Raw genomic sequence first — 27,848 nt, 5'->3', positions numbered from 1 at the left:
CCCGCCCCAGGAGACGGCTTCCGGTGTTATGGCGGCTTGAGGTCCCGGCAGTCGGTGAGGCGGCTGCAGGCCCGTCCCTGCGGAGCCGCTGGTCCGGCGGGCGGGGATGTGACCGCAGTCCCTGCCGGCCTGCCCCGGGCGTCGAGTCAGCTCCGTGTCAGCCCCCTCAGTCCGCACCGATGGCGGGATCCGGCTGCGCGTGGGGCGCGGAGCCGCCGCGGTTTCTGGAAGCCTTCGGGCGGCTGTGGCAGGTACAGAGCCGCCTGGGTAGCGGCTCCTCGGCCTCGGTGTATCGGGTGCGTTGCTGCGGCACACCCGGCTCGCCCCCAGGAGCGCTGAAGCAGTTCCTACCGCCAGGAACCACCGGGGCTGCGGCCTCGGCCGCCGAGTATGGTTTCCGCAAAGAGAGGGCGGCGCTGGAGCAGTTGCAGGGGCACAGGAACATCGGTAATTGCCGCTGTCTCCCTTCTTGTCTTGCCCAGATCCCAGTTTTAGTGTGCTGTCTCTCAGCCTGGCGTTCCGTCTTCCGTCTTTTAGGCTGGAGAAGTGGGTCTCGCCCTGCACTCATCACCGGGTACAAGGCCGTTTCCCATCCCCCTTTCACTCTGCAGTACGGGGAAGATTGTCTGCTTTGCTCGTAGTAGATGCTCAGTAAATTCTGTTTTGCTTCAGTTCTCATTAGAGAATGTTGCACAGAGAATTATCTTCTCAGGTGAAAGGAGGTGTATCTTTAGTAGATTGTCATCTCTTGTACGGAAATTAAATATTTCTCGTACTTGTGACGTCAATACTAATAACTCGTATAGGTTGTTCTTGATACATATTTGGTATGGATTTGGGAGAAATGACTCCTAAATTTTACATAGGTGTTCGTATGGAAGTGTGAAAATTATACATGTGCACTTTATACTTTTAGCCAGGTAAGACCATGTTTCATCATTCAGATATTTAGAATGTAAGATATATGATGATTACTGGTGATTAATCTTCGAAAACAGTTTTCATTCTTATTATACCAACAGAGAGCTTATAATTAGTTATGGCTTTGGCTAATAAATGTCTTCCTGGCAAACATGATCCATATTTAATTTGAAGAGTGACCTCTTTAATACTACCATTGAAAGAAGAATTTCATAATACTAGTGTTGCTTTTTTTTTTTTCCTTTTCTTTTTCAAGGGTTGCTAAATGGTGTATATAACCTGGCTATTTAGGAGGGAATTTTTTTGGCCTAAGTACTTGATGAATCTCTAGGAGATTGTTAAAACGTCATCTTGAATGTCTTAATCTCTGCTTTTAGTATTTAGATTATAGAGTGCTATTTTGGATCAGGAAAGGATCTTCAGTTTTGATTTTGCATGTTGTGACATTTACGTTAAGAATACTTAGTATTTGGATTTTTCTTCTGATCAGTTTTGCTTGGCACCCTAAGTGCATATTCACCCATCACTGAGTGCTTGGGAAACACAGTTTGAATTATTGTGTCATATTTAATATCTTTTAGTAGTAATCTGCTGCTGAAGGTCATCTCATCTTTTTTTGTTAAGATAAAATAACCGAGTTGCCCAAAAATCTTACTCATGGGAAAAATAAATTACAGTGGCTTGCTCATTAAAGCTATCCTTATCTAGACTACCCCAGATTTTTATCTACTTTAATAGTCACTTAGTCTGGTTTTTAAAGTGTTGTAATTAATTTCTTTTTCCAGTGACTTTGTATGGAGTCTTCACAATCCACTTCTCTCCAAATGTGCCATCACGCTGTCTGTTGCTTGAACTCCTGGATGTCAGTGTTTCGGAATTGCTTTTATATTCCAGCCACCAGGGTTGCTCCATGTGGATGATACAGCATTGTGCCAGAGATGTTCTAGAGGCCCTTGCCTTTCTTCATCATGAGGGTTATGTCCATGCAGACCTCAAGCCACGTAACATACTGTGGAGTGCCGAGAATGAATGTTTTAAACTCATTGACTTTGGACTTAGCTTCAAAGAAGGCAATCAGGTAAGACATACTTTCTCTCTCCAGCCCCTCAATGGTCTAAAACAAATATTTTTAAATAACAGAGGTGATTTAGTAGAGACTTAAGAGATATTTGGGGCTTCCCTGATGGCTCAGACGGTAGAACATCTGCCTGCAATGCAGATGACCCAGGTTTGATTCCTGGGTCAGGAAGATCCCCTGGAGAAGGGAATGGCTTCCCACTTCAGCATTCTTGTCTGGAGAATTCCATGCACAGAGGAGGCTGGCAGGCTATAGTTCACGGGGTCTCAAAGAGGCGGACATGACTGAGTGTCTAACACACGTTTGAGTCAGGTAGGAGAGAGCTAGTACAAGAGGGCTCTGAAATTATTAAAAGTACTTTACATAGAACACTTTATTTTTCTTTGAGCGTTTGGTTAATTGTTGAATTACTATTACTGATGTCTTCAGTGATGGAAGAACTCATGTGACAGTTCTGGCAAATGGTCCATTCGCCATAGTTTATCTGCTCTTTGCAGAGTGTCCTTATTTATCAGCAGTGCCTCACAGGCAAGAGAATATCTAAAGAAATGAGCAGTTGTATGGAAAATGTACAGCTTGCCTTCGAGAACTATCTAGTCAATGAACCAAAGAATTATGATCCCCAAGGACTAAAAATTCTGGCATTCAGTTTGACATTGGCTTATCACACATTCTGAGAGGTAAATACACTGTAGAGATGGATGGAAGGTGGGCAGTTTTTGGTTGGTTATAATACTTACTCATTTTCTTTAGGATGTAAAGTATATTCAGACAGACGGGTATCGGGCTCCTGAAGCAGAACTGCAGAATTGCTTGGCCCAGGCTGGCCTGCAGAGTGATACAGAATGTACCTCAGCTGTTGATCTGTGGAGCCTAGGAATCATTTTACTGGAAATGTTCTCAGGAATGAAATTGAAACATACAGTCAGATCTCAGGAATGGAAGGTAAACTGAACCAGTGTTTCGCTTTCAGGTCCTTAATCCCACTGTAAGAGTACTCAATTCATAATGATTTTTGTTGAGGACTCTGATTGCTTTATCTCCTCCATATTCTCCTTACTGTTACCTTTAATGCTACTCCTCAGTCCCATAGCTACAGATGCGCTAGGGAGCATTGCATGCTCACTGTTTTTAGCTGGGGCCTGGCATGTTATAAGTGCTTAATAAAGTGTTTGAATGAATGCCTTTTCCTGAGGAAGCAAAAGTGGTTTGTTTTACAAAACAAAATTGTAACAAAAACATGTTAACAAAATGTTAACAAAATGTTAACAAAAACAAAAGTAATTGTATTACATTCTAAAGCATTACTAATACAGTAGTATTCTGTGAGGATTGTTAGAATGGATTTTGGTTATTCTTTTATGCGTGAAAACCTGGAGGCACGAATACGTAAAACCACTAGCTCAAGGTCATACAACTGGATGTTCTGGACCAAATTCTGTCCCTAGTAGTCAGAAGTTCAGTGTTCTGTCCATAGTTCCACACTGCTACCTATTTGTGCTCTATTTGTAAACTATCCTGAGAAAGTGACTGCTGCTTATAACATTGTTTGCTTGGGAACATGGGTTCTAAGTTCCAGCTAACATAGGAATTTACTTTTTGTATATTTGTGAGTTAAGAATTAACTGCAGTATGTTTTCAAACATATTGGGGCTTGAATGTTGTGATGGTATCAGTCCCTTTTAGGCTAAGTGTTTGAAAAGCAATACAGTGTTTAGGGATTACTGATTTTGATATGAAGGAAGTATTTTTTTGAGCATATAATACATAGTGTGTGTGGCTGTTACACAGAGTTTTATTTCTCTTAAACCCCTAGTCATCTATATCTGGTGAAATAGTTGTTAGAAGGAATACTTTAATAGCCTAGTAATTGTACCTTACTTTTGGCAAAAAAAAAAAAAAATGCTGCCATGGGAGTAAAACCATTATTACTCTTTGTCATTAGTACCTGCAAACAGTCCAGTGTACTTTGGGGGTACTTTCTCTAGTGCTTATACAGATAAACACATCAATTTCCTGCATTAGGTTTGACTAACTTTGAATTCTTCAGACTTTTTCTGCTTAGGACAGGGCCAGGTAGAATTAGATCACATTCAGTGATCTAGTTAATTATTAAATTAGGCATTTAATTTTTTTTCTTTTTTGGTGAAATTTAGAGGCTGATGTGTATTAAAGCAGTCCCCCCTATTTGCCCCTAGGTAAAAGTATCATTCTATATTTTATCACTTTCCTTGGAGGCACAATTACCAAATATGAGCTTAGGCTCTGAAGTTAAATCTCTAGGGTTTATATCTTCCCTTCACCTCTAAGTTAGTTATTTAGTTTACTAAATTACGGTTTACTAAACTGTAGTTTACTTTCAGTAAAATGATGATAAGAGTGTTGAAATGATATCTAATTCTTAGCATAGTGTGTGACCTGTGCTAAGTATTGATATTTGGTGATAATGATAAATTGAGTATTTTTACTCATGTACACACTTCCATAGCACTCCTAGGGAAAATGTTTTGTTTCACAAGGATTTAAGGTATGAATAATGTGACAGATGCAATTTTTAAATTCTGCCCTGGTTTCTCCTTGATGGTTTATTTCCATCTGAAAACCAGTTGAGGACTCATCATGAGGACACTCTGAGTCACCTAGCACACATTTATTTTCTCAGTTTGCATTAAATCACATTTCTGTGTGGTTGCCTTGGTATTTGTTTCTTTATTTATTCACCTAGTAAATGTTCACACAGGGTTAGATACTGAGAATAGAGAAGAAATGTTCCTCGTCCCTAGAAGTTTTATAATAATGTATGTAATCTCCTTCATTAAGATTATAAACTTTCAGAAGAGAGTGTTTTCTGTTGTATTTAACTTACCAAACTGTTAAGTGCTGTGTGCCTAGTACTCAACAAATAAGGACTGAATTGAATAACCAAAGAAGGACTTTTTTGTCTTTTTAGGCAAATAGTTCTGCTATTATTGATCACATATTTGCCAGTAAAGCAGTGGTGAATGCCGCAATTCCAGCCTATCACCTAAGAGACCTTATCAAAAGGTACATTACATGTACTTTAAACTTGCTTTTTTTCCTGGTTGAATTTATATTATTTTCTGGTTTGCTTAATCATGTAGAGGTTTTGCTTCCTTAGAATTAAAAATCTTTAGATATTCTATACAGACTGGTTTCTAATAAGAAACAAAGTAGTCAAGTCATTTTAGTAAATTTATTTTCAAAAGAGTGTTCTTGGCAAGTACCAGGTATTAGGCTCTTACTTCGCGCTGTTCAGTGGAAGATGGGTGACGAGTCACTGTATGTTGGGCCTTCTGTAACTCTGGCAGTTCTGTAAATGATGGGGAATAGGTGTTTAAAGAGTCTTTACTAACTAAAGACCAAGTTTACTTTGGAATGCCAAAATAATGTTTCATGTAAAGTAATTATATATTATACTTTAAATAATTACCATTGAAAACTCTGGGGACAGATAGAGTGTTTTGCTTTCACCCGCTTCCCTTAGTGGTAACATCTTAAAAATCTGAGTACAATGTCAAGACTAGGAAATTGATATTAGAGTCCATGGAACTCAGATCTCATCAGTTATACTTGCACATATTTGTGTGTGTGTGTGTGTGTTTTTACAAATTATAGTAGTTTTAAGTAGCTGCTAGTAGCTGATTGATACTAGGTATTGCATGTTGCATTTTACTTTGAAAAGAGGCAGTGTAAAATTATATAATGGATTCTAGGATAGAAGTCAAATTATATAATGGATTCTAAGATAGACTCAGAAGTCCAAGTTCTAGCATTGACTTTGTTATTTAGCTTGAGAGTTTTTTTGTTTTTAATGATAACTTTATTCTTTTTCTTTCTGCAACTAGTACTAGATTTGGAAGCTATAAAAAATCATGATGAGAAAAAAATTATAAGCTCATTTTCTAGTGTTAGCACTTTGCTGTATTTTCAGTATTTTCCTTCGTATTTTGTTGTGTATGCATGCAAATTATTCACACCTTTTTTTTTTTAGAATAAAACATAAATACTGAAAAAAAATGCATAGCCTAGTGAATACTTAGGAATATTATTGTATCTACCATTTAGGTTGAGAAATAGAACTTTACCAGCTACTCTAGAAGTCCTCTGTGTACTCCATCCCAATTGCAAGCCCCTTCTTCGTCCCTAAAAGAACCACTGCCCTGATTTCATTGTTATTACTTCCTTGTTTTTATTATAGTTCTGTTACCTAAGTTTGCATCCCTAAACACTATAGTTTATTTATTTATTTTTTTGGATTTTATTTTCTTTTTTCTTTTTTCATTTATTTTTATTAGTTGGAGGCTAATTAACACTATAGTATAATGTTGCTGTTCTATTAAGAATCCCTTTTAAGTTTCATTTACTCTAAAAGGTCCCTTTCCATCTCCTACCCGCCTTTTCCCTTGTTTATTTGTTGAACAACCTGGATTGCTGACTCAGTATAGTTGTCCACAGTCTGAATTTTACAGATGGTGTTATTGTAGTATAGTTTAACATATTGCACTATTTTCTGTAAATTGGTAGTTGTATATATGGTACTGTGTGTTTTTAGGTTAGCACATAACGTGGCTATCTCCATTTGATGTGTTAACAGCTATTAATACTCAATGCTCAGATCCATTACTTTGTTAGGAGTTGTAGAACAGTGATGTTCTTAGTCTCCTCGTTTAGTTAACTAAAGATGAAATAAATGCTTGGTTCTCTTAATTGGCTTGTTTTCATAATGAATTGATTCCCTATCATCTTTCAAAGTGGATCGTTTCCTTTTTGAAAGGTCAAAATATCATTATTAACTGATGAATCTAAATATATTTGGTGTATTTCAGTCTGTTCCAGTTCTTATACTAATTGAAGCTGAAATTATCTCATCTTTGATAAACTTGAGGCTCTGCAGGTTAGCTTTGGCATACCTTATTATCTTTAATAGCTTCATCACTATCTGGTGTGATAAGATGTTTCCAGTTCAAAGTATGCATTTCCTGCTCCAGACCTGGAAGTAGCCGTTTCTCCAAGAAGCCTGGTTTCTTTTAGTAGGAGGTAGTGTTTTAAAACCACAGTCTGGGATGTGAGGCGATCTGGTTGTGACATCTGTCACCCGTTCAGCTAAACTGGCTGACTGGGCAGCTGTCTCCTCCCTCCCTCCCAGCTCCATGTGCGGCCCTCCCGGAGCTGTGCGCTCGTGCGAAGGGGATGACCATCCCCGATAGAGGAGAACTGGTCTTTGGTCAAGGGTGTTCGAGTAGCTGTGCTCTTTGCTAGAACCTCCAAGTAAAAGGCACTCAGTCATGTTCGACTCTTTGCGACCCCCATGGACTATACAGTCCGTGGAATTCTCCAGGCCAGAATACTGGGTAGCCGTTCCCTTCTCCAGGGGATTGTCCCAACCCAGGGATCGAACTCAGATCTCCTGCATTGCAGGTGGATTCTTTACAAGCTGAGCCACAAGGGAAGCCCAAACAAGCTCAAAACCACAGTCTGGGTATTAAGAATACTCATTGCTATTGGGGTGATCATTGTTTCTAGGCCTGTTAAGTGGGTGGTGTTTTTACTTCTGTTTTATGTCTCTTTTCTTTTATGTCAAGAATTATGGTTCTTAAGGACAAAGAGAATGCCAGATTAGAATATTTCATTATTACTCATTTGCTTTATTCCACATTACACTAAAACAGTCTCAATAATAGTGCTATAGTAAGATTACTGAAAACAGTTGCTTTTGCATATGCTCTTCCTATTCTCCCCTTTGAAAAATAGTTGTAACCTTGTTGTCAGATTATATGGCTATTACATGCTATGCACTCTTTATTTTTCAAATGCTCTCATTTAGTCTTAGTTCTGTGTGTAACTAGATATTTAATATTCATCACTGGTGCTTGTATTCTAATCATTTTAGTCTACCGAAGCTTGTTCTTTTGATCGTAGGGTTAATATTCTCTGAGCTCTTGCTTATTAACAATAGTTAAACTGTGTTACTACACTTGAAAGTCTGTTTATCTGTTTATAAAAATCCTTGGCAGACATTTTTCTTGAGCATTTTAAACATATTACAGTTGATCGTTGAACAGCATGGGTTTGAACTACGTGACTCCGTAGTTCCGTTCAAACACAGACTTTGTTACTACATGATGTGCAGTTGGTTGAATCCGCGGTGCAGAACTGTGGATACAGAGAAACTGGATATGGAGGGCCAGCTGTAAATTAAATCGATTTTCAGCTGGGGAGAGGGTGTGCTCCTAACCTGAAGTTGTTCAGGAGTCAACTGTAGTCCATTTTCTTTTAGCAAACAGTGTTGCTGTTGAAAGCAGAGTGCCAATGACACTTTGTTTTTAAGTAATTTGGTCTTTTGGTCTAAATGCCATGAGAATTTCATGTTTTTGTTAAAAGTCTAGTGATTTTACCAGAATAATACATTTTGATTGCTCTGGGTCTGAATTCTCAGGAAATATGTAGTTTTAGATCTTTTTGTTTGTTTTATGAAAGTATTCTTAAGTTATAGTCCTTAGTGTTTGTTCCATTACTTTGCTTTTTTTTCTTTGAAGCACTCCCATTCTATATGCATTATTAATAGATTTTCTCTAACTATTCAGTATTACCACTCTCTTGAATAGTTTTTTATTTATTTCTTTTTGATTTATTATTATTTCTTTTTGATTTAACAATTTTTTCTCCTTTCTGCCTTCTGTTTATCTTTAGGACATCATCTTTTGTTTTTATTCATCCTTATGTTACTTCTAGCTTAAGCTTAGTTTATGAAATGATTTTTTTCCTTTTATTCCTAATTCTTTCCTGAGTTTTGTTACCTGATTTTTGGTATTTTCTAATTTTGATTTATGTTACTCTTTAGTATCTTATATCTTTGTAAAAAATACTTTGGGCTCATTTTCAGATGGTTGGTTACAGTGTTCCTCTGTGTTGTGGTTATGTCTTTCTTGCATGCATTTGCTGTCTGAGGGCAGGTTATTTTGTAGTCTTCTTTCCTTGTTTAGGAACTTTGTTGTAATACTTTGTGTGTGGCTCATTTTTATGTGAAATTCATTTTCCTAAAATTAGAGACAAAGATGTAGCTTTTCTAACTGTACACAGCTCCTCCTCCTGTTTTTTTGTGTGTCTTTTTTTTCTTGAGATCCTGTGGGCTCTTCCCGTTCCCTACTTTTTCCTGATATCTTTGTCTCTTTCTTGCTCAGTTTTTATTTACCCCATCAGTGTGGGTTCTCTTCCCGAGATTTCTTTTCTCTGCGGGACTCTGCCCTAGAAGGCAGCTTCAGCTGATGGTTTTGAGAGGTTCTAGTGTCTAGATTACTTCAGCCCCGTCAAATCTTACAGAGGACCCCTTGCATTCATTTGGAATGTATAATAACCCCTTGATTAGTTTAAAGTGCTTTTCTCAAGTTGGTTTTTTTGTGCTTTCCAGTGAATACCTGTTTTGGGGGATTATTTTTTTCTCTGGGTCATCAGATTAACTGTTGTTTCTCTCTGCTTCCTTCTGCATAGAAGCCCATCTGGTGCAAGTCTTATTGCTATTGATGGTTTGTCCCTAGCTACTTGGATTTTGTTGTCTAGTGAGGTTACTTACTTTTGTTAGAGATGTTGTCCATAAATTTTTTTATTTTGCTATCAAGTTGCTTTATTATTAGGAGGCTTTAACAAGACAAAAGTCATCTCACCTCTTTTTTTTTTTTTTTTAATTCAGTTACCATAATCTGTGTCTAGCTTTTTTTCAGTTAGTGTTACAGGATGTGGATCATTTTCCCATGTTGTGTTTATTAATCAAAAACATTTTAAATTAAAATATAGTATTATGTCTTCAGTTTAGTTCAGTTCAGTCGCTTAGTTGTGTCCGACTATTTGCGACCCCGTGAACTGTAGCACGCCAGGCCTCCCTGTCCATCGCCAACTCCCAGAGTTTACTCAAACTCATGTCTATCGAGTCGGTGATGCCATCCAGCATCTCATCCTCTGTCGTCCCCTTCTCCTCCTGCCCCTAATCCCTCCCAGCATCAGGGTCTTTTCCAATGAGTCAACTCTTCGCATGAGGTGGCCAAAGTATTGGAGTTTCAGCTTCAGCATCAGTCCTTCCAATGAACATCCAGGACTGATCTCCTTTAGGATGGACTGGTTGGATCTTCTTGCTGTCCAAGGGACTCTCAAAAGTCTTCTCCAACACCACAGTTTAAAAGCATCAGTTCTTCGGCATTCAGCATTCTTCATAGTCCAACTCTCACATCCATACATGACCACTGGAAAAACCATAGCCTTGACTAGATGGACCTTTGTTGACAAAGTAATGTCTCTGCTTTTTAATATGCTATCTAGGTTGGTCATAACTTTCCTTCCAAGGAGTAAGCGTCTTTTAATTTCATGGCTACAGTCACCATCTGCAGTGATTTTGGAGCCCTAAAAAATAAAGTCTGACACTGTTTCCACTGTTTCTCCATCTATGTGCCATGAATTGATGGGACCAGATGCCATGATCATATGGCATGTTGAGCTTTAAGCCAACTTTTTCACTCTCCTCTTTCACTTTCATCAAGAGGCTTTTTAGTTCCTCTTCACTTTCTGCCGTAAAGGTGGTGTCATCTGCATATCTGAGGTTATTGATATTTCTCCTGACAATCTTGATTCCAGCTTGTACTTCTTCCAGCCCAGCGTTTCTCATGATGTACTCTGCATATCAGTTAAATAAGCAGGGTGACAACATAGAGCCTTGACGTACTCCTTTTCCTATTTGGAACCAGTCTTGTTCCATGTCCAGTTCTAACTGTTGCTTCCTGACCTGCATGTAGGTTTCTCCAGAGAGAGGTCAGGTGGTCTGGTATTCCCATCTCTTTCAGAATTTTCCACAGTTTATTGTGATCTACACAGTCAAAGGCTTTGGCATAGTCAGTAAAGCAGAAATAGATGTTTTTCTGGAACTCTCTTGCTTTTTCGATGATCCAGTGGATGTTGGCAATTCTTCTTCCAGTGGATGTTGTGGTTTTTCTGCCTTATGTCTTAGGTATATATAATAATTTATTGAACTGTTTACTCATAAGTGGCATTTATATTTTTTGTAGTTGAATGATTCAGAAAGTCATGCTAATATAATTAATGTTGTGCTGAATATTTAGATGTTTTTATTTTCTTTATTGGTTATATTTTCAAAAGATTTGATGTACAGATACCTATTTTTGTGTTTTAGCATGCTTCATGATGATCCAAGCAGAAGAATTCCTGCTGAAATGGCATTGTGCAGCCCATTCTTTAGCATTCCTTTTGGTAAGTTGTATACATCTTTATTTTTTCTTGGTTATTTTATAATCAAGTAAGATATCAACTAATTTATATTCCCAAGCTCCTTTGCCTAATATTCATCAGTTTATTTGGAGGAGTTAGCATTTAACCGTGTTGTAATGAATTTAACAGCCCCTCATATTGAAGATTTGGTGATGCTTCCTACGCCAGTGCTGAGACTGCTGAATGTGCTGGACGATGATTATCTTGAGAATGAAGAAGAATATGAAGGTCAGTGCTTCCTAAATTTTATTTTAATGTGTCTTTCCTGTGTAGAATAGACATACCATTTCATAGCTTTCTCATATTTTGCTAGTTTATATAGTGAGGATATTGAGCTGTATGATCTCTGAAGTACACTTACTTTTGATGCCTGCTGCAGATTTAATGTGTCCCCCACCATTTTCCTATGAGAAAGCTCTAAGCCCCAATATTGGAGCTTTAGGAGGTAATAGGGTTAGATTAGGTCATGAAGCTGAGGCCCTTCTGATGGAACTAGTGGCCTTTGAAACAGAATAGACAGAGCAGTCTTTCTCTTTGTTCTCTTTCTCTGCCCATGTGAGTATACAGCAGGAAGGCAGCTGTCTACACCCAGGCACCAAATTTATCTGCACCTTGATGTTTGAATTCCAGCCTTCAGAACTATGAGAAACAAGTGATTGTTGTTTAAGCCACTTAGTGTGTGGCATTTTGTTAGAGCAGTCCAGGCAGACTGGAACAATTCCTCAGATCCTTTTACATCTGGTAAACCTTTACTAAATACAAAAAGAAGATTATCTTTCCCAGCAACTTCTTTCTTTCTGTCTGTGCTATTCCTGCCCTATGCTTTCACTTCTTTTTAGCTCTTATTTATTTATTTTACTTTTAACAGTTCATTCACTCAAAACATGTTTACTGAGTATGCACTTACCACCATGGATTTATTTCCTGTCTTTAGTGTAATAGGGGAGACAGTTATATAAACAATTACAAGTATATAAACAGTTATATAAATTTGAAGGTTATAATAAAGTACTGAGGCAGAAAGGAGGGCTATTTAACTCAGTCGGAGTGATGCATGAATGGGCATCTCTACAGACATGCAATATCTGAGTTCTGTTAGTAATTGAAGTTGCTTGACTAAAAGTTGAGGGGTTGAGCTAAAAGTAGCTCAGAGACACAGAAATGAGAGAAAGTGTGGCATATTCAGAGAACAGCAAATTGTTTGGGATGGCTGTATCTTAGGATATTGGGGAACAGTCAGTTAAAGCTAAAAAGGTAGCCAGAATACAGATATCTAGTAGACTTGTTTGATATGTTTAAGAATTTGGACTTTAATCTCAGAGATAGTAACACTGGAATATAAATTACACAAAAGAACTTTGTATCGGGGTAGAATAGTTCCTGGCTTCTGATAACTATTCAATAAATATTTGTCCATTGTAAAATGCAATAAAGAGCCGTTAAAATTTAAACTAGGAGAGTGTTATAGTCAAACTTGGGTTTAATAAGAGCATTCTGGAAGCAGAGTGGTGAATGGACTAAAAAGCAGGACCAAACTTAAAAAGATCAATTGTGCGCATGCTAAGTTGCTTCAGTCGTGTCTGACTCTTTGCAACTCTGTGGACTTCAGCCCTCCAGGCTCCTCTGTTCATGGGATTCTCCAGGCAGGAGTACTGGAGTGGGTTGCCATTTCCTCTTCCAGGGGATCTTCCCGACCCAGGGATTGAACCCAGGTCTCCTAGGTCTTCTGTGTCTCCTGCATTGGCAGGTGCGTTCTTTACCACTTCCCCCACTTGGGAAGTCCAGAAATATCAGTTGCTTAGTGCTGAACATTTTCTTTGTGGAAAATTAAACCATTACTGATGGAGCTAATTTTACCACACTGTTTCTTGTGAGGGTAAATCATTTTATGTCCCTCAGTTTTATATAGTTACCTAACAAATGAAACAAACCTGATTTCTTTGAATCTGTGACAGTAGTAGGAATCTCCAATCTATACTTTTTAGGATGCCTTTTTATCTGGAAGAATAGTCTTACCCTCATCATTATTTTGGAATTCCCAGGTGGCTCAGTTGTGAAGCATCCGCCTGCAATGCAGGAGTGAAGTGAATGGACTCTTGCGTGTCTGACTCTTTGCGACCCCATGGACTATACAATCCATGGAATTCTCCAGCTCAGAATACTGGAGTGGGTGAAATGAAGTGAAGTCACTCAGTCGTGTCCGACTCTTTGTGACCCCATGGACTGTAGCCTACCAGGCTCCTCCATCCATGGGATTTTCCAGGCAAGAATACTGGAGTGGGTAGCCTTTCTCTTCTCCAGGGGATCTTCCCACCCCAGGGATCAAACCCAGGTCTCCCGCATTGCAGGCAGATTCTTTACCAGCTGAGCCACAAGGGAAGCCTGGAAAGGGGACGCTGTGGCTGCATGGGCCAAGAAATGAACCTGGGCCTCCCTTGTGGCAGGCGAGAATTCTACCACTGAACCACCCATGCGCAATTCAGGAAATGTGGGTTCAGTTCCTACTCTGGGAAGATTCCCTAGAGAAGGAAATGGCAACCCACTCCAGTATTCTTGCCTGGGAAGTCCCAGGGACAGAGGAGCCTGGCGGGCTGCAGTCCATAGAGTTGCAAAAGAGTTGGATACCACTTGGCAATTAAACAACAACAGCATTGTTTTAATTAGGTCATTATGGTACAGTAGTTCTAAATAATCTCTTGACATCTATTTCAAATTATTAAGTCTTTTTTAAGTGTCTACCTACTGTATTTAATTCTGTCTCCTAATAATTTTGATTGCTATAAAATTCAAGCGTGGACTTTCTTGAGTAAACCTTAGGATAGAGTGTATCTGTTCTTTTCTGTGTATCTTGCTGTCTAACACCTTTTTTCCTACTTCGAAATACATTAAGCATTTAAATGCTCAAATGTTAATTTAAACATTTAATGGCATTTAAACATTTAAATATTTAAATGCTATTATATCTTACTATTTAAGAGTCTTACATGAACTAAAGTGCAGCAGACTTTTTAGTACCATTAAATACCTTTGTTAGTTCTGATTAGCAAGGTCATCTTCAAATTACAGTAGTTTTAGGTAAGTTTGCCTTGCTGGAAATATATATGTTAGGACAGCTGTCTTATAATCTTGATGGTAGTGGGGAAGAAGTTAGATTCAAACCTTCCAGTGAGACCAAAATAAATTGCAAGTTTTGTATATGTTAGAGTATTAAAACAAGGAAGAAGGGAGAGGGTAAGGAGGGAAGGAAAAAGGGCAGGCAGGCAGGAGCGGGTAAAGGAAAAAAAAATTAGCTAAAAAATCATAGGAGATTAAAAAATATATATATATTCCTGGAGTGGAGAAGGTACAGTGTGCACTAGTGTGCCCAGAATTCAAAATTATAATTCAACAAATTTTACCTTGACGTAACCACCATAGACAAAATATTTACAGTTCCTACCACAGAAAGAACCCTTATAAAGCAAGCCAAGAGATACTGTGTAAAGGACACAAACAATTTATATGAAAGGATGTGCAACATATCTCACACACATTTCATTCTCATTTGTTGAAATATTAATACTGTACTCTGATATCTTTGTCACTTGTCACATCGACAGTGAAGATGTGGGTGAGGTATAGGAAAGCATATTCTCGTATGTCACCAGAGAGAGTATAGGTTGGTGAACCTATATGAAAAGCAAATTGGTAACTCTAGCAATTACACGTTCATATTAATTTTGACCTAGCAGTTCCATTTCTAGAAAGTTAATTTGTAAGTACACAAGTGAAATGAGATGTATATACAAGTTTATCTATTACAGTATTATTTATAATGACAAGCAATTTGGGCATAATTTAATTATTCATCAGTAGGACACATTAGAGAATTTATCAATCTTTTATAGAGTGAAATATTAAGTCACCATAAAAATAAATGAGAAAATTTTGTGTAATGATATTGAAAGGTCTAAAAATGTAGTTTTAAAAAAGAGTGGAACTTTTTATTTAAAACATATATGATTATGTTTGCTTGTGTAAGCTTATAAAGTTTTTGGAAGGTTACAGAAGAAACTGATAATGCTTATTGTCTTCAGGGAGGGGAACAGGATGACATTTTGGAAAGTTGCAAGAAAACTTTTCATTTGGATTTCAAATTATTTGACTGTATTAACCAAAACAGATTTAAAATATAAAAAGAAAATTATTAAATGCATTAAATTTATATTATTCTTAAGCATAATTTTAAAAGTTAGAGAAAATGACTTCATTACCTAGATATGGATTCTTGAATTCTTGAATTTAAAATCTGAAAATAATGAATGCTTGCAAATTACATCAAAGTGATTACTGCTGTATTTATTAATAATCAGATGTTGTAGAAGATGTAAAAGAGGAATGTCAAAAATATGGACCAGTGGTATCTCTGCTTGTTCCAAAAGAAAATCCGGGCAGAGGACAAGTAAGTGAATATTTTTCATAATTTGAAAATGATTCAGTGGTTTTTAAAATCCTGTACAAAATGTTTTAATTTTATAGAAAGATACACACAAAATGTTGCTAGAAATTAAGAATTTGCATTATCACAGTTTTTACTTTTTTGTACTGCTTTCTTTTTCCAAAAGTTCTATAATATGCATGTACTTTTTATCAGTTAAAAAAATTTTTTCTTAAGTGTTAATCTACTTTTAAGCCATTATACACAGCCAGCTGAATCATATGCTAATTTAGGTCAGGGTCAGCTACAGAAATATTTGGCCCAGTTTTTTCTAATTAAGTACAGTTGGAAAACCATTTAGGTTAGGTTCTGATTGTAATAGAATTATCAGTGATAATTTAAACAAGGAAAATGTACTGGACTGAGAATCCTGAAAGCTGAGTTCAAGTTTCAACTTGGCTTGTTTTGTGAGGAACCTTAGTTTTTTCATCTATAGAATATATAAGCTAAAAGTATGATCACAGTTTCTGAAGAAAACTCTGTGATCCTAAATTAAGTCTTTCTTGTATCTGTAGGTTTTGTTTTTTTTTTCCAGAAAATAGAATATAGTTTTATTCTATTTCTTAATCTTAACATCACTGACATTTGAGCTGGATAATTCTTTGTTTGGGGAGCTGTCAGGTACATTATAGGATGTGTAACATCATCCTTGGCCTGTGCTCACTGGATTGGTCTCTTTCCACCCTCCTCCTCAGTCGTGACACCAGGAATGTCTCTCTAGCCAGTGCCACATGTCCCCTGGTGAAATCACCTCTGGTTGTGGATTTTGTCTTTCATGGTTAAACATTAGGAAAATTCTTGGCAACTGAAAAAAAGTGAAAGAAATTTCACTCTCCTCTTAGTGAAAAGTTATTATTGCCAGTCTAGTAATAACAGCATTTACCTCGTTCAGTGTCAGGAGCATACTAATAACTGCATCCTTGCTGTTTGTTTATTCAACCATATTTGTTGAGCGTAACAGGTGGGATACAACTCTGAAAGAAGCAGACAGAACAATGTATAGTGATAAGTGCTGTGGAGGAAAAGAGATGGTAGAAGAGATATAGAGAGTGCTATGGAGGGGTGGAGTGCAGTTTTAAATAAGCAGGTGAGGAAGAACATAATGGATTACACTTGAGTCAAAATTTGAAGGAGGTAAGGAAGAGAATTCTAGCAGAGAGAACAGCAAATTTCAAGCCCCTGAGTATGCCTGGTAGGTTTGAGGAGGGCAGTGTGGCTATGCAAAGTGAGAAGAATGGAGAATAATGGGAGATTAGCTCAAGGAAGTATGGGAGTATAGGACAGATAAAGGAATGAGAAGGAAGGGTGTTGGAAGATTTTTGAATTAAGGATTAACATGATCTGACTGAATCTGAGTGGCAAGATAGAGAAACCGGAAAAGTCTTTTCAGGGGAGAAGTATCCATCTTTTAAGATGATAGGAAAAAAATAAGTATGACCAAAAAGAGTAACAGCAGCGTGGTGCAGCTGAAGTGTGCTGGGCCTGTGACCGAAGGTGGACGGAGCAAAACCATCCTCTGCTGTCAGCGCAGTTTTGGGCTTCCCTGGTGGCTCAGCTGGTAAAGAATCCACCTGCAGTGCAGGAGACCTGGGTTCCATCCCTCAGTTGGTAAGATCCCCTGGAGAAGGGAATGACTACCCACTCCAGTATTCTGGCCTGGAGGATTCACCCCTACACATTCCATGGGGTTGCAGAGTCCAACATGGCTGAGCAACTTTCACTTTCATGAGCAAAATGACATTGGGTTTATCAGTGCCGAAGAATTGATGCTTTTGAACTGTGGTGATGAAGAAGACTGAGAGTCCCTTGGATCTCACGGAAATCCAACCAGTCCATCCTAAAGGAGATCAGTCCTGAGTATTCCTTGGAAGGACTGGTACTGAAGGTGAAACTCCCAATATTTTGGCCATCTGATGTGAAGAACTGACTCATTGGAAAGGACCCTGATGCTGGGAAAGATTGAAGGGAGGAGGAGAAGGGGATGACAGGGGATGAGATGGTTGGATGGCATCATTGACTTGATGGACATGAGTTTGAGTAAGCTCTGGGAGTTGGTGATGGACAGGGAAGCCTGGCATGCTGCAGTCCATGGGGTCACAGAGTCGGACACGACTGAGCAACTGAACTGAGCTGACATGACTGAGCGAAAGAAATAAGTTTCTTTATCAACAAAAGAAATAAGCTTCTAAGTGGAAAGTGAATGCAACTTTTGATAAATTCTTAAAATCACAGATTTAACGTCTTTCAGTTATTGAAGATGTTGCCTAGTTGGTAAAGTCAGCATGAATTTTTCAGTTCAAAATAACATGTTAATTTTTTAAGGAATATTCAAAAAATACTGGAATATAGATTATGCTTCTTACAATTATAAACAGTAGTCAAGATTAAAATGATAGAACTCTAATGTAATTAATTACATAATAAGTTATAAAATGTGTTTCCTCTATTTATTTTACAGTGATATAATGTGTAAAACTGTAGGTTATCCATGAAGCAAGAAGTAAGATAGGAAGCATTGTATTTCTTGTATAAGTGCATGTCTACTCATTTATTGAACTTTGGTCTCAATAGATTTTGGAGTAATTACTAATCAATTTAAAAAATCAAAAAGAACTTCATATTCTCATTGGACATCATTTAATCTTCCTTTTATATTTAATGAAAAAGTATTTATTGCTAGAAACTACAGCTAAACACATCGGTTTTGGGAAGAAAAAGAGATATAAAATATCAACTATATCTAAGATGAGTAAAATGGGCATCAATTTTTAGCATTGGATGGTCTCAAACTTTTTCTTTTAAGAGCAATGCATAGCTTAAAATGTCATAGAATGGAAGAGGCAGAATCAGTTCTACATGTCCATTTTACAATATTAATGAATTCAGAACATGCCATCACAGGCCAAAATATCCTAGGTCTAATTGTCACAGTTTATCCTTAACAGAAATATTTGCATGACCAATCATAGGCAGAAATATTTGCATGACCAATGCAGGCAGAGTCCATTAAAAAAAGAAAAAGTATTGGATTTGAAGTTGTTTCTTTTTATGTCCTGGAAGTTTTTATGCCCTTTGGAAATACTTTGATTTTTCAGCTAGGAAAAGGGTTCCTAAGAGAGGGGAAGTGAAAAGGGATAACCTGCCTGAACTTATAGGTAGGTCCACTTTTAGGAAAAGGTGCAAATGACAGTTAGGAATCTGGAGATTGATGTCTGTCTCCCCTCGCATCCACCTTGAAAGTCTCTTGAGTGTCCTAGAGTGCTGGCACCTCAGTGTGAAGAATGTTGATGGAACAAAGGGGGCATCCGACTGAGGTGGGAGAGGCAGTTCTTCCCCTGGTTCACACACTTACACAGTAACTGAGGGTCAGTCAGTTCACTCGCTTATAACTTTTGCTTTAGATTGTCATAGTAAATTAAATTAGACTAATAAATTAAGCTATTTCATCTACCTAGGAAAGGAAATTACCTAGTTTTAAATTTCTTCCTTACTATAGTTATGGCTTCTACAAATCTTTGAGGCACTGTTGAAATGTAGTTGTTCTCTGGGCTGTTCGACCCTGTCTTCAGCAAGTGTTTAGCACTGTTCCACATACTTTTATAAACTTGGCAAAAGGATGTATGTTTTGATGGAACTTTTTTCAGAATTGAACTGAGTTCTAAGTATTCTAAACTTGGCTGGTCCGTGGACCAGCAGCTTTAGCATCTCCTGAAATCTGGTTTAGAAATGAAGAGACTCAGGCCCCACCTTAGATCTACCAAAGCAAAATCTGCATTGTAACAAGGTCACTAAGTGATATACACACACGTGCACACGCGTGCGTGCACACACACACATGTGCAAAGTTGGAGAAGCACTGTTCTGAAACAGTTTTGATGAAAATGAAGTTACTTTGTTTTGTCTGTTCTCTTACAGGTCTTTGTTGAGTATGCCAATGCTGGTGATTCCAAAGCTGCTCAGAAATTACTGACTGGAAGGATGTTTGATGGAAAGTTTGTTGTGGCTACATTTTACCCACTGAGTGCCTACAAGAGGGGATATCTGTATCAAACTTTGCTTTAATCAGTAACCTGAGGACTGTTTCCTGTTTCTCCTCTTCCATTTCCTGGGTTATTCTACATCTGAATGCAGGAGTACCCCCCTTATCATTTTAAGGGAATACTTTGTATATTTATTCAATCCTACTAATGTGCAGCCATTGCGCAAACAGTGACTGCATTGCAGACATTTGGCTCTGAGTAGGACAAGACCTCTTAGCTGTACATTGAGGGGTTTTAGAGCATCCACGGGGCATCTTTTTTTGTGCAGTAGGGCAAGTGCTGCTCTTCAGTATGTAACTTAAAAAGATATCAACTATTTCATGTGATCATGAAGCAGGGACGAATACTATCCTGTCATAGGAATATTAACAAATTTGTTAGCGTTGGTGACATCACTTACAGATTATTCCTTTATGTTGTCAGATGGTTCTTCCTTATTGATATCCGTAGTTGGCACTGGATGCTGTCAGTAATTTTAAGTAATTGTCAAGCAGCAGTTCCCTACTGTGTTCTTAACACTGAGTTACGATTTTTTTTAAAGGAGTACTGTAGTACTGAATATTCCTTTAAAGAAACTGCGGTGAGCCTATCTCTATATTTTTTTTTTTAATTAAGGCTTTTAAATAGAAAGCTGATGCTTGATCTTGCACAATTTTTATGTCTAGTATGTATGCTTGAGTGAGTGTGCAGGTATGAAAGGTTAGAGAATATTTGAGTAGCATTCTTTATAGTGTGAATCTTGTGGGTTAATACAGTCTATGCCCATCTCTTCCCTACCTGTTTAATGTCTATAAGATTTAGGATACAGGTTTTTTGGGAGTTGGTGTGTCTGAAAGAATGAAATGAGAAAATAGTCCATTCCTGAGAGGCCCAGAACACACAAGTCTAGACTGGATTACATTGAAACTCTCTTAAAGTGAGAAAACTCTTGTAAGAGTTTTGGTACACATAGATTGCCCCATCTTTCAGGGTCTGCTTTAGACCCTGCATTAGCTCATCTGTTTTATACTGACTCTTCTAGGATCATTATAAGATTTCTCAAGATAGAGTTCTGCCTACTATGATGGAAAATTTATGTTGGTTAAAAAGAAAGAATGAATTGTTCAGTGAAAGGAAAAGAAAAAAAATAGGTGAAGGGTGCATAATCAAGGATTCTTTATTTCTTCCTTTTTCTCTCATCTCCCTCCCACACCTTCTTTTCCTCTTCCCCCATTCTTTACCTCTATCCTAAGCTGAAGAGAAGTTAGAGGAAAGCATCCTAGTTGGTCAGGTGGTCTGACTTTTGACTGCAAGGAAGTTAAGAAAGGTGTAGCTATAATAAGGTGGAAGTAGAAAGAAAGAAAAACTCATGAAGAATTCTTAAAAGGATTCATAGCAATCTAACGTGACCCCAAATAGAGGCTACTAGTATTCCTAAGTTCATGGGCACAGATTGATTACATGGTTTTAGGAATGATAATCAATGGATTCCTCTCATGTTACAGTAGATTGTCTTCAGAGGTTTAAATCTTAGGAAATCTTTATAAAGCACTGATTATACAAAAAAAGTTATATACAGGTTATGAGTTTTTGTTTTCTTAACTAAAGGAAAAATTTATTTATTTATTTATTTTCCTAAGGAAAACACTTTTATATCTTTCCCTGCTGGAAGGCTCCTCGTAGAGGTTTTCCCTGTGGGTGCCATGCAGGTTATTGAGAGCCCAATTAAGAATTTATGTCTTAGAGGATGAATTATTTTACCCTGTTCACACAGTTACTATTTGATATTTTAGTTAATCATAGTTACCTAATTCTTCAAAACTCTCTTTAATATTTATTATGAAGCCAAATTTGGTATAAGGAGGACAAATAATGAATTGCCAAAAGACCTTGTGGCCTGGTGCCCAAGGGAAATTTGTATAAGTAACTTCTAATATGTGCCCTTAGAAGGAAGAGCTATTCTTTTTCATTTTGGCCCTTTCAGAGGTTTATTAGCTGGTTTGGTTTCAGGTAAAAATTCAAGAGAGTATTGTGGAGACCTAAGCTTTCCTAAAACATAAATATTTGTATGGGTAGCAGCTTCTATGATGATTAAAAACACCAGGTCCTTCCATACATACTGATGAACACAGTGCAAATAAGTTCTTTTTAAGGGCAAGTATTTTAGGTTAGCACATACACCTTTCTCATTTCCCTTCCCCACCACCACCAAAAAGAAAAGTCCTTACAAGTAAACTGCAGGTGGGCTTCTAAGCGTAGTGCTGCAGTGTGCTGCTAGCATCTTCATGCTGAATTTCACAGCATTCTTTGATCGTCTTATTGTTGATGAGTATACATCATGAGTATATGGAGTGTTTAACACTGTAGAATTTTATTACAGCAGATGCTAACTAGATTTTAAGTGTGCTGAGGGAATAACTGATGAGCCTAAGTAATCATGCATTGAATTAAATGTTTCATATTTAAGCCACAAAATTGAAAAAAGATGCCTCCTTTGATTTAAATTGTTATTTTATAGCTCTTAGCCCATTACTACCAAAGATGACATTTGCAGATTTTTCTCCCTCTTCTAATATTATGAGAAGTTTAATCTTGTTAACTTTTTTAAACCTGAACCAAATATTAAAAGATGCAGTTTTCATCATCCTTTAGGATGAAATATATACACAGAGATTTTGATTCCTTGAAGTTTTAAAAACAAATTTTCTTTTGGAGAGGTAGGGTAAATATACGAAGGTTCATGTTCACGTAACCCCTACCAGTTTGGGAAAATTTTATCTCAGGTAATTTTTCTTTCCCTGAATTAATATCTGTGCTTCCTTCCCTCTTGCCTTCAAGTTTCTTCCTTATTGTCCCATGATGTTGTCCTGGTACATTTTTGTCCCAGAAAAGGCATGTAAATTGATTATTCTGTAGGAAATCTTTGGTTCTTTGGAAACATATTTGGAGGAGGTGGCTAGTTGGCCACTTTCAAAACTTTAATGCTGTATTTAGAGAAGAATAAATGGGATTGGGTGCCTCAGTAAAAGATAGCACTAGCTAAAAGAAACTATTTGCTGCATTTTAAAGGCATAATAACAAAATGAGCCTCTTGCAATAAGAGATTGATTGCATTTATTATTACTGGATGTCTTCCCTGTCTTGTGGCCATGAGTATAGCACATCTTTAGAAAAAAAATTCTCTGCTATGCCTTGGGCCACTACTATGGCTGCTTTTAGAACAAAACCACAAATACAGTTTTTCTCATCCTTCTCCCTGTTTTCATTGAGACAGGTATTGCCTTCTTTTTAAAGGTACTCTGGCTGCTAAATAAAAGAGTGCTGAGCTATGTTAAATTAGCCTTTTAAAAAAAAATCTGAATTATTATTTAACTTCTCTTCTAGAATCATGTTACTTGTACTTATATTTTAACCTTTGAGCAAATTTATTATAAGGGATGCTGCCAGAAAGAGTGCTGCCATGTAAAGGAAGTTGAAGAGAAACTATGGGCATAATGTTTGTTTCTGTCTTAGTACACTGGGCTTTCACCCTGGTAAGGGAATCAGTTACCTTTCTGGAATAAATTATAGTCAGAGTTACAGTACTCAAATGCTGTTTTAGGACTCATTTGAGTTATTTCTCAAATGCAGGTAACTGACATTTTGGCATCCTTTTCTTAGACTTTTGTCCTAACCTTATAAAATTAGGCCTAGCTTACATAATTTCTGCTACTAGTTATACTTGGCAGTGTGACATGTTATTTTTTATAATTTAATGAAAATCAGCACCATAGTAACTGATGGTAATTATACTGACATAGTTACTGGGTGAGGGGGTGGGGGAGACACTCAGTAACCACGTGTTTTACCTGGACTTTCATGCGAGGGTACGTGCCAGGTGGCTTTATTCAGATTAGGGTGCAGATGGAAGCGCATCATGACTTTTAGTCTGGTGGATGTGTAGACAGTCAGAGATTTAAGCAAGTGCCTTGTGTTTCCTGGAAAATACTAAACTCATTTGGGTGAAACCTTCCCAGATGATAGTAGTTACTGCTCCTTTCCCTTCCCCTGGAATAACTTCTGGTTTGAGTAATGTAGTATAAAATTCCCAACATTTCTTTGGTTTTTCTTTTTTTTTTGGTATGTGTGAAACTGTTCATATTTGTTTTTTTTTTTTTTTCCCCAGTATTACATATAATGGAAAGCCAGAGTCGTCTAGCAGAATCTAATTCTTCCTTGGATGTAGTTCCATTTTTAATATTACGTTCCTTCTTCAAATCTTACTACTCTAGCTCTCTGATAAAATTTATTTCTTGTTAATTGTGGTCACAATACAGACCAAACTTTGGTCACAGCTCAAAAGAATTTCCATTTCTTAAGGTGCTCAATAAATCACCTTTACTTTTGAGATGTTAGCCTTTTCAGGTTAGTATCACTTCCTAGCTTTCTCAGTGAATAAAAGAATGTTGAATCTCTGTGAAATGGAATTCATCTGAGCCTCTTGTGGTATATATTTGGGTAAGTTACATTTTCTTAGTGTTAGAGGAGTATGATTGTTTTTGTTTTTGAAGTACCCCAAATGTTAGAGAGTTTATTCTGTTTTAGATTAGCGTCTTCTCTGACACCACAGGATATATCATGTTTGTTATCCAGTGTTTTTCACTGCTTTTTAAATTCACACAGTGATTGACCAGTAGATTTACACAGTGATTGACAAGTACTTGTGGACATTTAAGAAGGTAAATAGTTTTAACTGCTGCAATTCTGGACTTTTATAGGAGAAATAGGCTGTAAAAGAAATACCTGTAAACCAGAGAGCATTTAGAAAATTGTCTATGGGTGGTCATGAAGGTGATCTTCAGGATATGAGATACACAGTTTACATAACCTTTGTTCTCCTGATGTGAAGTTTGTATTCATTTTCCTACAACTCAGCACTTTTGTTGTCCGTTACACTATTTAGAAGGATTGTTTTATTTGCTTTATTTGTGCTTTTCAGAGAGTTGTCATAATCATGGCAGTTACATTTGTGGCACTATCAATGCCAAAATTCATGGGAAATTTATCAAATGATTGCAAGCTATTTCCCATTAAATAGAGTAACTGTCGCAGTATCCTAGAGGAAACTGAGAGCTTTTTTGAAAGTCATATATGTTTTATGATTAGCTTTGTGGTCAGAGAGAACAGAGCATTCTGTCTTGTTTTGCCTTATGTGACCATTGATCCATGTGACTGTTGATCCTTGTTGTGAAGTAAAAGAGCTTATTTTGTTATACTACTTTGTATAATGAAAATAAGTCACATTCTGAAGAAAAAACCCCAAACTGGAATTGTCAAAATTTTTATTCCTATTTGCAAAACTCTTAGGTAATAACATCAGAGCTATTTCTTATCATAAACTCTTGATTGTCAGCAAGAGAATTGTATGTAGTCGGTTCTGTCCCAGTTGGAATTCCCTTCCCTTTCTAAACTCTCTCCTTAATAGTATTCATGATGTCAGAATAGTGAGTGTGTAAAAGAAAATGTAATGAGGTGTTCTGTATCACACATCCAAAATCATGTATTTATGGACTCAAAATCTTTTCACTTATTTGAATTATCTGTAGCTATATTATTTTATTACCATGGGTTGTCAGAAATCTACCAGATTTAAGAGTAAAGAAGAGAAAAGTAATATAAACAGATGAGGGGAAGAAAACGGCTTCCTTTTTCAGGTATTATTAATTGTTCATATAGTTTATGACCTAAAAATGATATTTATTTTTAAAAATCCAAGTTTGGTACCTGTGACATAGAAACATTGCCTTTTCTATACATTCCTCATCATTGTTTCCCTGGAAAATTATTTTAAGAGTGTATGAGACCAGATTAAATATCCATATTCAGTTTGGTCAAATTTTTAAAAATAAATATTTAAATGAGACTCTATCTTTTGTGTATTTGGCATACATCAACACTTATGCAAATCAAGGGTCAGAAAGAAACGGGATTCGCCATCTCTGTGTTTGCCTTTGCACATTGGGTGCGGTGGGTGACATAGTATGCACTAGCTGCAGTGTTGTAGCATCTTACGAAAGTAAGTAGTGTTAAGTACAATATCGAAAAGGTTAAGATGCATCTCGGTGGAATATTTACTTTGCAGAGTATAAAGCTGTCATATCTCTTTCCAGCAGAATTTAACTCCTTCATTCTTTTCTTTTTTTTTTTTTTGAAAAAAAATCATAAATAATTTAACATTCCTTTATATCCTCCTAACTGTCAAATCTGGGGTAGAACAGATTTTTTCCCCCCAAAGGACTCCATCTTTGTTCTTTTGTTCACTCTTTGAAATCCAGTTATGATCAACAGATTTTGATAATTTATGGCTTCCTGTATCGGCACTGGAGTGGTTGGTTGTGAATATTAAAACCTACTGCTGTTTTCCCTCAATAACATGTAATAGCTGTGTTTTTGCTTAGAAGGTATGGTTAGAAAAATGTGAATGATCACTTAAACCAAAGCCAGTTATAAGGAGTATTCTCTCCTGTTGGTTTACCTTCACCTCAGAACTACAAGAACATTACAGTACACAATAGCTGTCTATAGCATTTGTACCCGTTGTTTCAGGAGTTTATTGGTCTTGGCATTTCTTGGCACAATGGCTCTCTGTTCTTGGTGATGTCTTATTTTTTTGTGATTTTTTTTTTTTTAATAACTGAGTGGGACTATAAATGTAGATGTGTATCAGTACCAAGAAATTCTTTTCTCAAATCTCTGTATTTCTGATTTCTATTCAAGTCTTTTAAACATGTTTTTTCTTGCTGAGTAGCAAAGAACTTTTATTTTCCACTTTCCTATATGCTAAAAATGTATGGACACAGCATTTCAATTAACTGAATTGCATATAGTTTTTTTGCTGAAAACTCTATCTGTAAACACAATTGCCTTGTTCAGTTTTGTTGTAAACTGACTTACCATAAGATGCACTGTTGATATGCTTTTTGATGTGTGTTTGTTTGATAAGGGTGATAAAATAAAGCTTAAAAACAAATGAATTGCTTTTTATATTTCAACTATTTCTGTGTTTAGTATAAACATTCAAGTTTAGATAACAGGTAAGTATACTTATTTATGATTTAATTTTTACTGAGAGCTACCATTGAAAACTTTTCATGTAGCTTCATTCATTTCTAAAGAGTATAATTTTTCACTTTTGAAAATAGTGCATACACTGACAATACCAAAATGTAATTTTTTATTTTGGAGTAAATGTTTTTGATTACGTAGAAACAGCCTAATCTCATGAAAAGAACCAGAATTCATAATTGAGAAACTTGTGTTCTAATCTTGGATCTTTTATCAAGTTGGATGACTTTAATCGAGTGACTTAATTTCTGACAACAGTATGAGATCGTAGGTTCAACCATCAGTTGTGGAGCATCTCCTAGATGATGGTACTATTTTAGATTATGTCATGTTTAATGTTCCCTTTTACATTTATGAAAACTAAAGCCCTAATAGGATAAGTAAACTTACCCAACATTTACTGTGACTTAGAGATGGTAATCATATCCTGGTCTCTCTAGGTGTGGCATATTTTTTAGGAAACCAGTGGCTGTTCTGTATGATGAATTCAAGGGAAAGAGACTGCCGAGAAGGATACCCTAAGAGACTGTTTCAAGAGCTCAGACTAGGGAAAATGAGTATTTAAATTAGTAATTCTCACACTCCGTGTATAACAGAATCACCTGGGAGGGCTTGCTAAAATGTAGATTGCTGGACCCCACCTCTAGAGTTTATGGCTGTAGTTTTTGCTGGGTTTGAGACTTTGCATTTCTACCCAGTTGTTGGGTTATGCTGCTGCTGGTGCTCTGGAGACCATCCTTTGAGAAGCACTGGTTTCAACAAAAGGTGTGGGCTGTAGGATTGAAAAGCCAGACCAGATTCTAGCTAATTGGGAGTCGTTTTCAATCCCTTCTTGCTCCCTGATAATTGCAGTAATAATAGTAACTAATTAAGCACTTCTTTTGTACCAGGCCCTGTGCTAAATGCTTTTTTGTACATTATCATTTTTTACCCCACATTTAATCCTTAATCACAAGCC

At 37.0% G+C, this 27,848-nt stretch overlaps 1 protein-coding gene across 1 annotated transcript; it reads left to right on the top strand.

Annotated features, from left to right (window-relative positions):
• Positions 1-26,799, top strand: UHMK1 (U2AF homology motif kinase 1). The gene is made up of 8 exons (XM_043876690.1): positions 1-447; positions 1,707-1,999; positions 2,753-2,944; positions 4,950-5,044; positions 11,196-11,272; positions 11,420-11,518; positions 15,643-15,731; positions 19,683-26,799. The coding sequence occupies exons 1-8, from the start codon at positions 180-182 to the stop codon at positions 19,827-19,829; spliced, it is 1,260 nt and encodes a 419-aa protein (XP_043732625.1). The 5' UTR covers positions 1-179; the 3' UTR covers positions 19,830-26,799.
• Positions 26,800-27,848: the final 1,049 nt, after the last annotated feature.

Source organism: Cervus elaphus, chromosome 20, assembly GCF_910594005.1.
Source record: "Cervus elaphus chromosome 20, mCerEla1.1, whole genome shotgun sequence".
NCBI lineage: Eukaryota > Metazoa > Chordata > Mammalia > Artiodactyla > Cervidae > Cervus > Cervus elaphus.
Note: the sequence above shows the minus strand (reverse complement) of the source record. Positions and strands in the feature narration are given on the sequence as shown.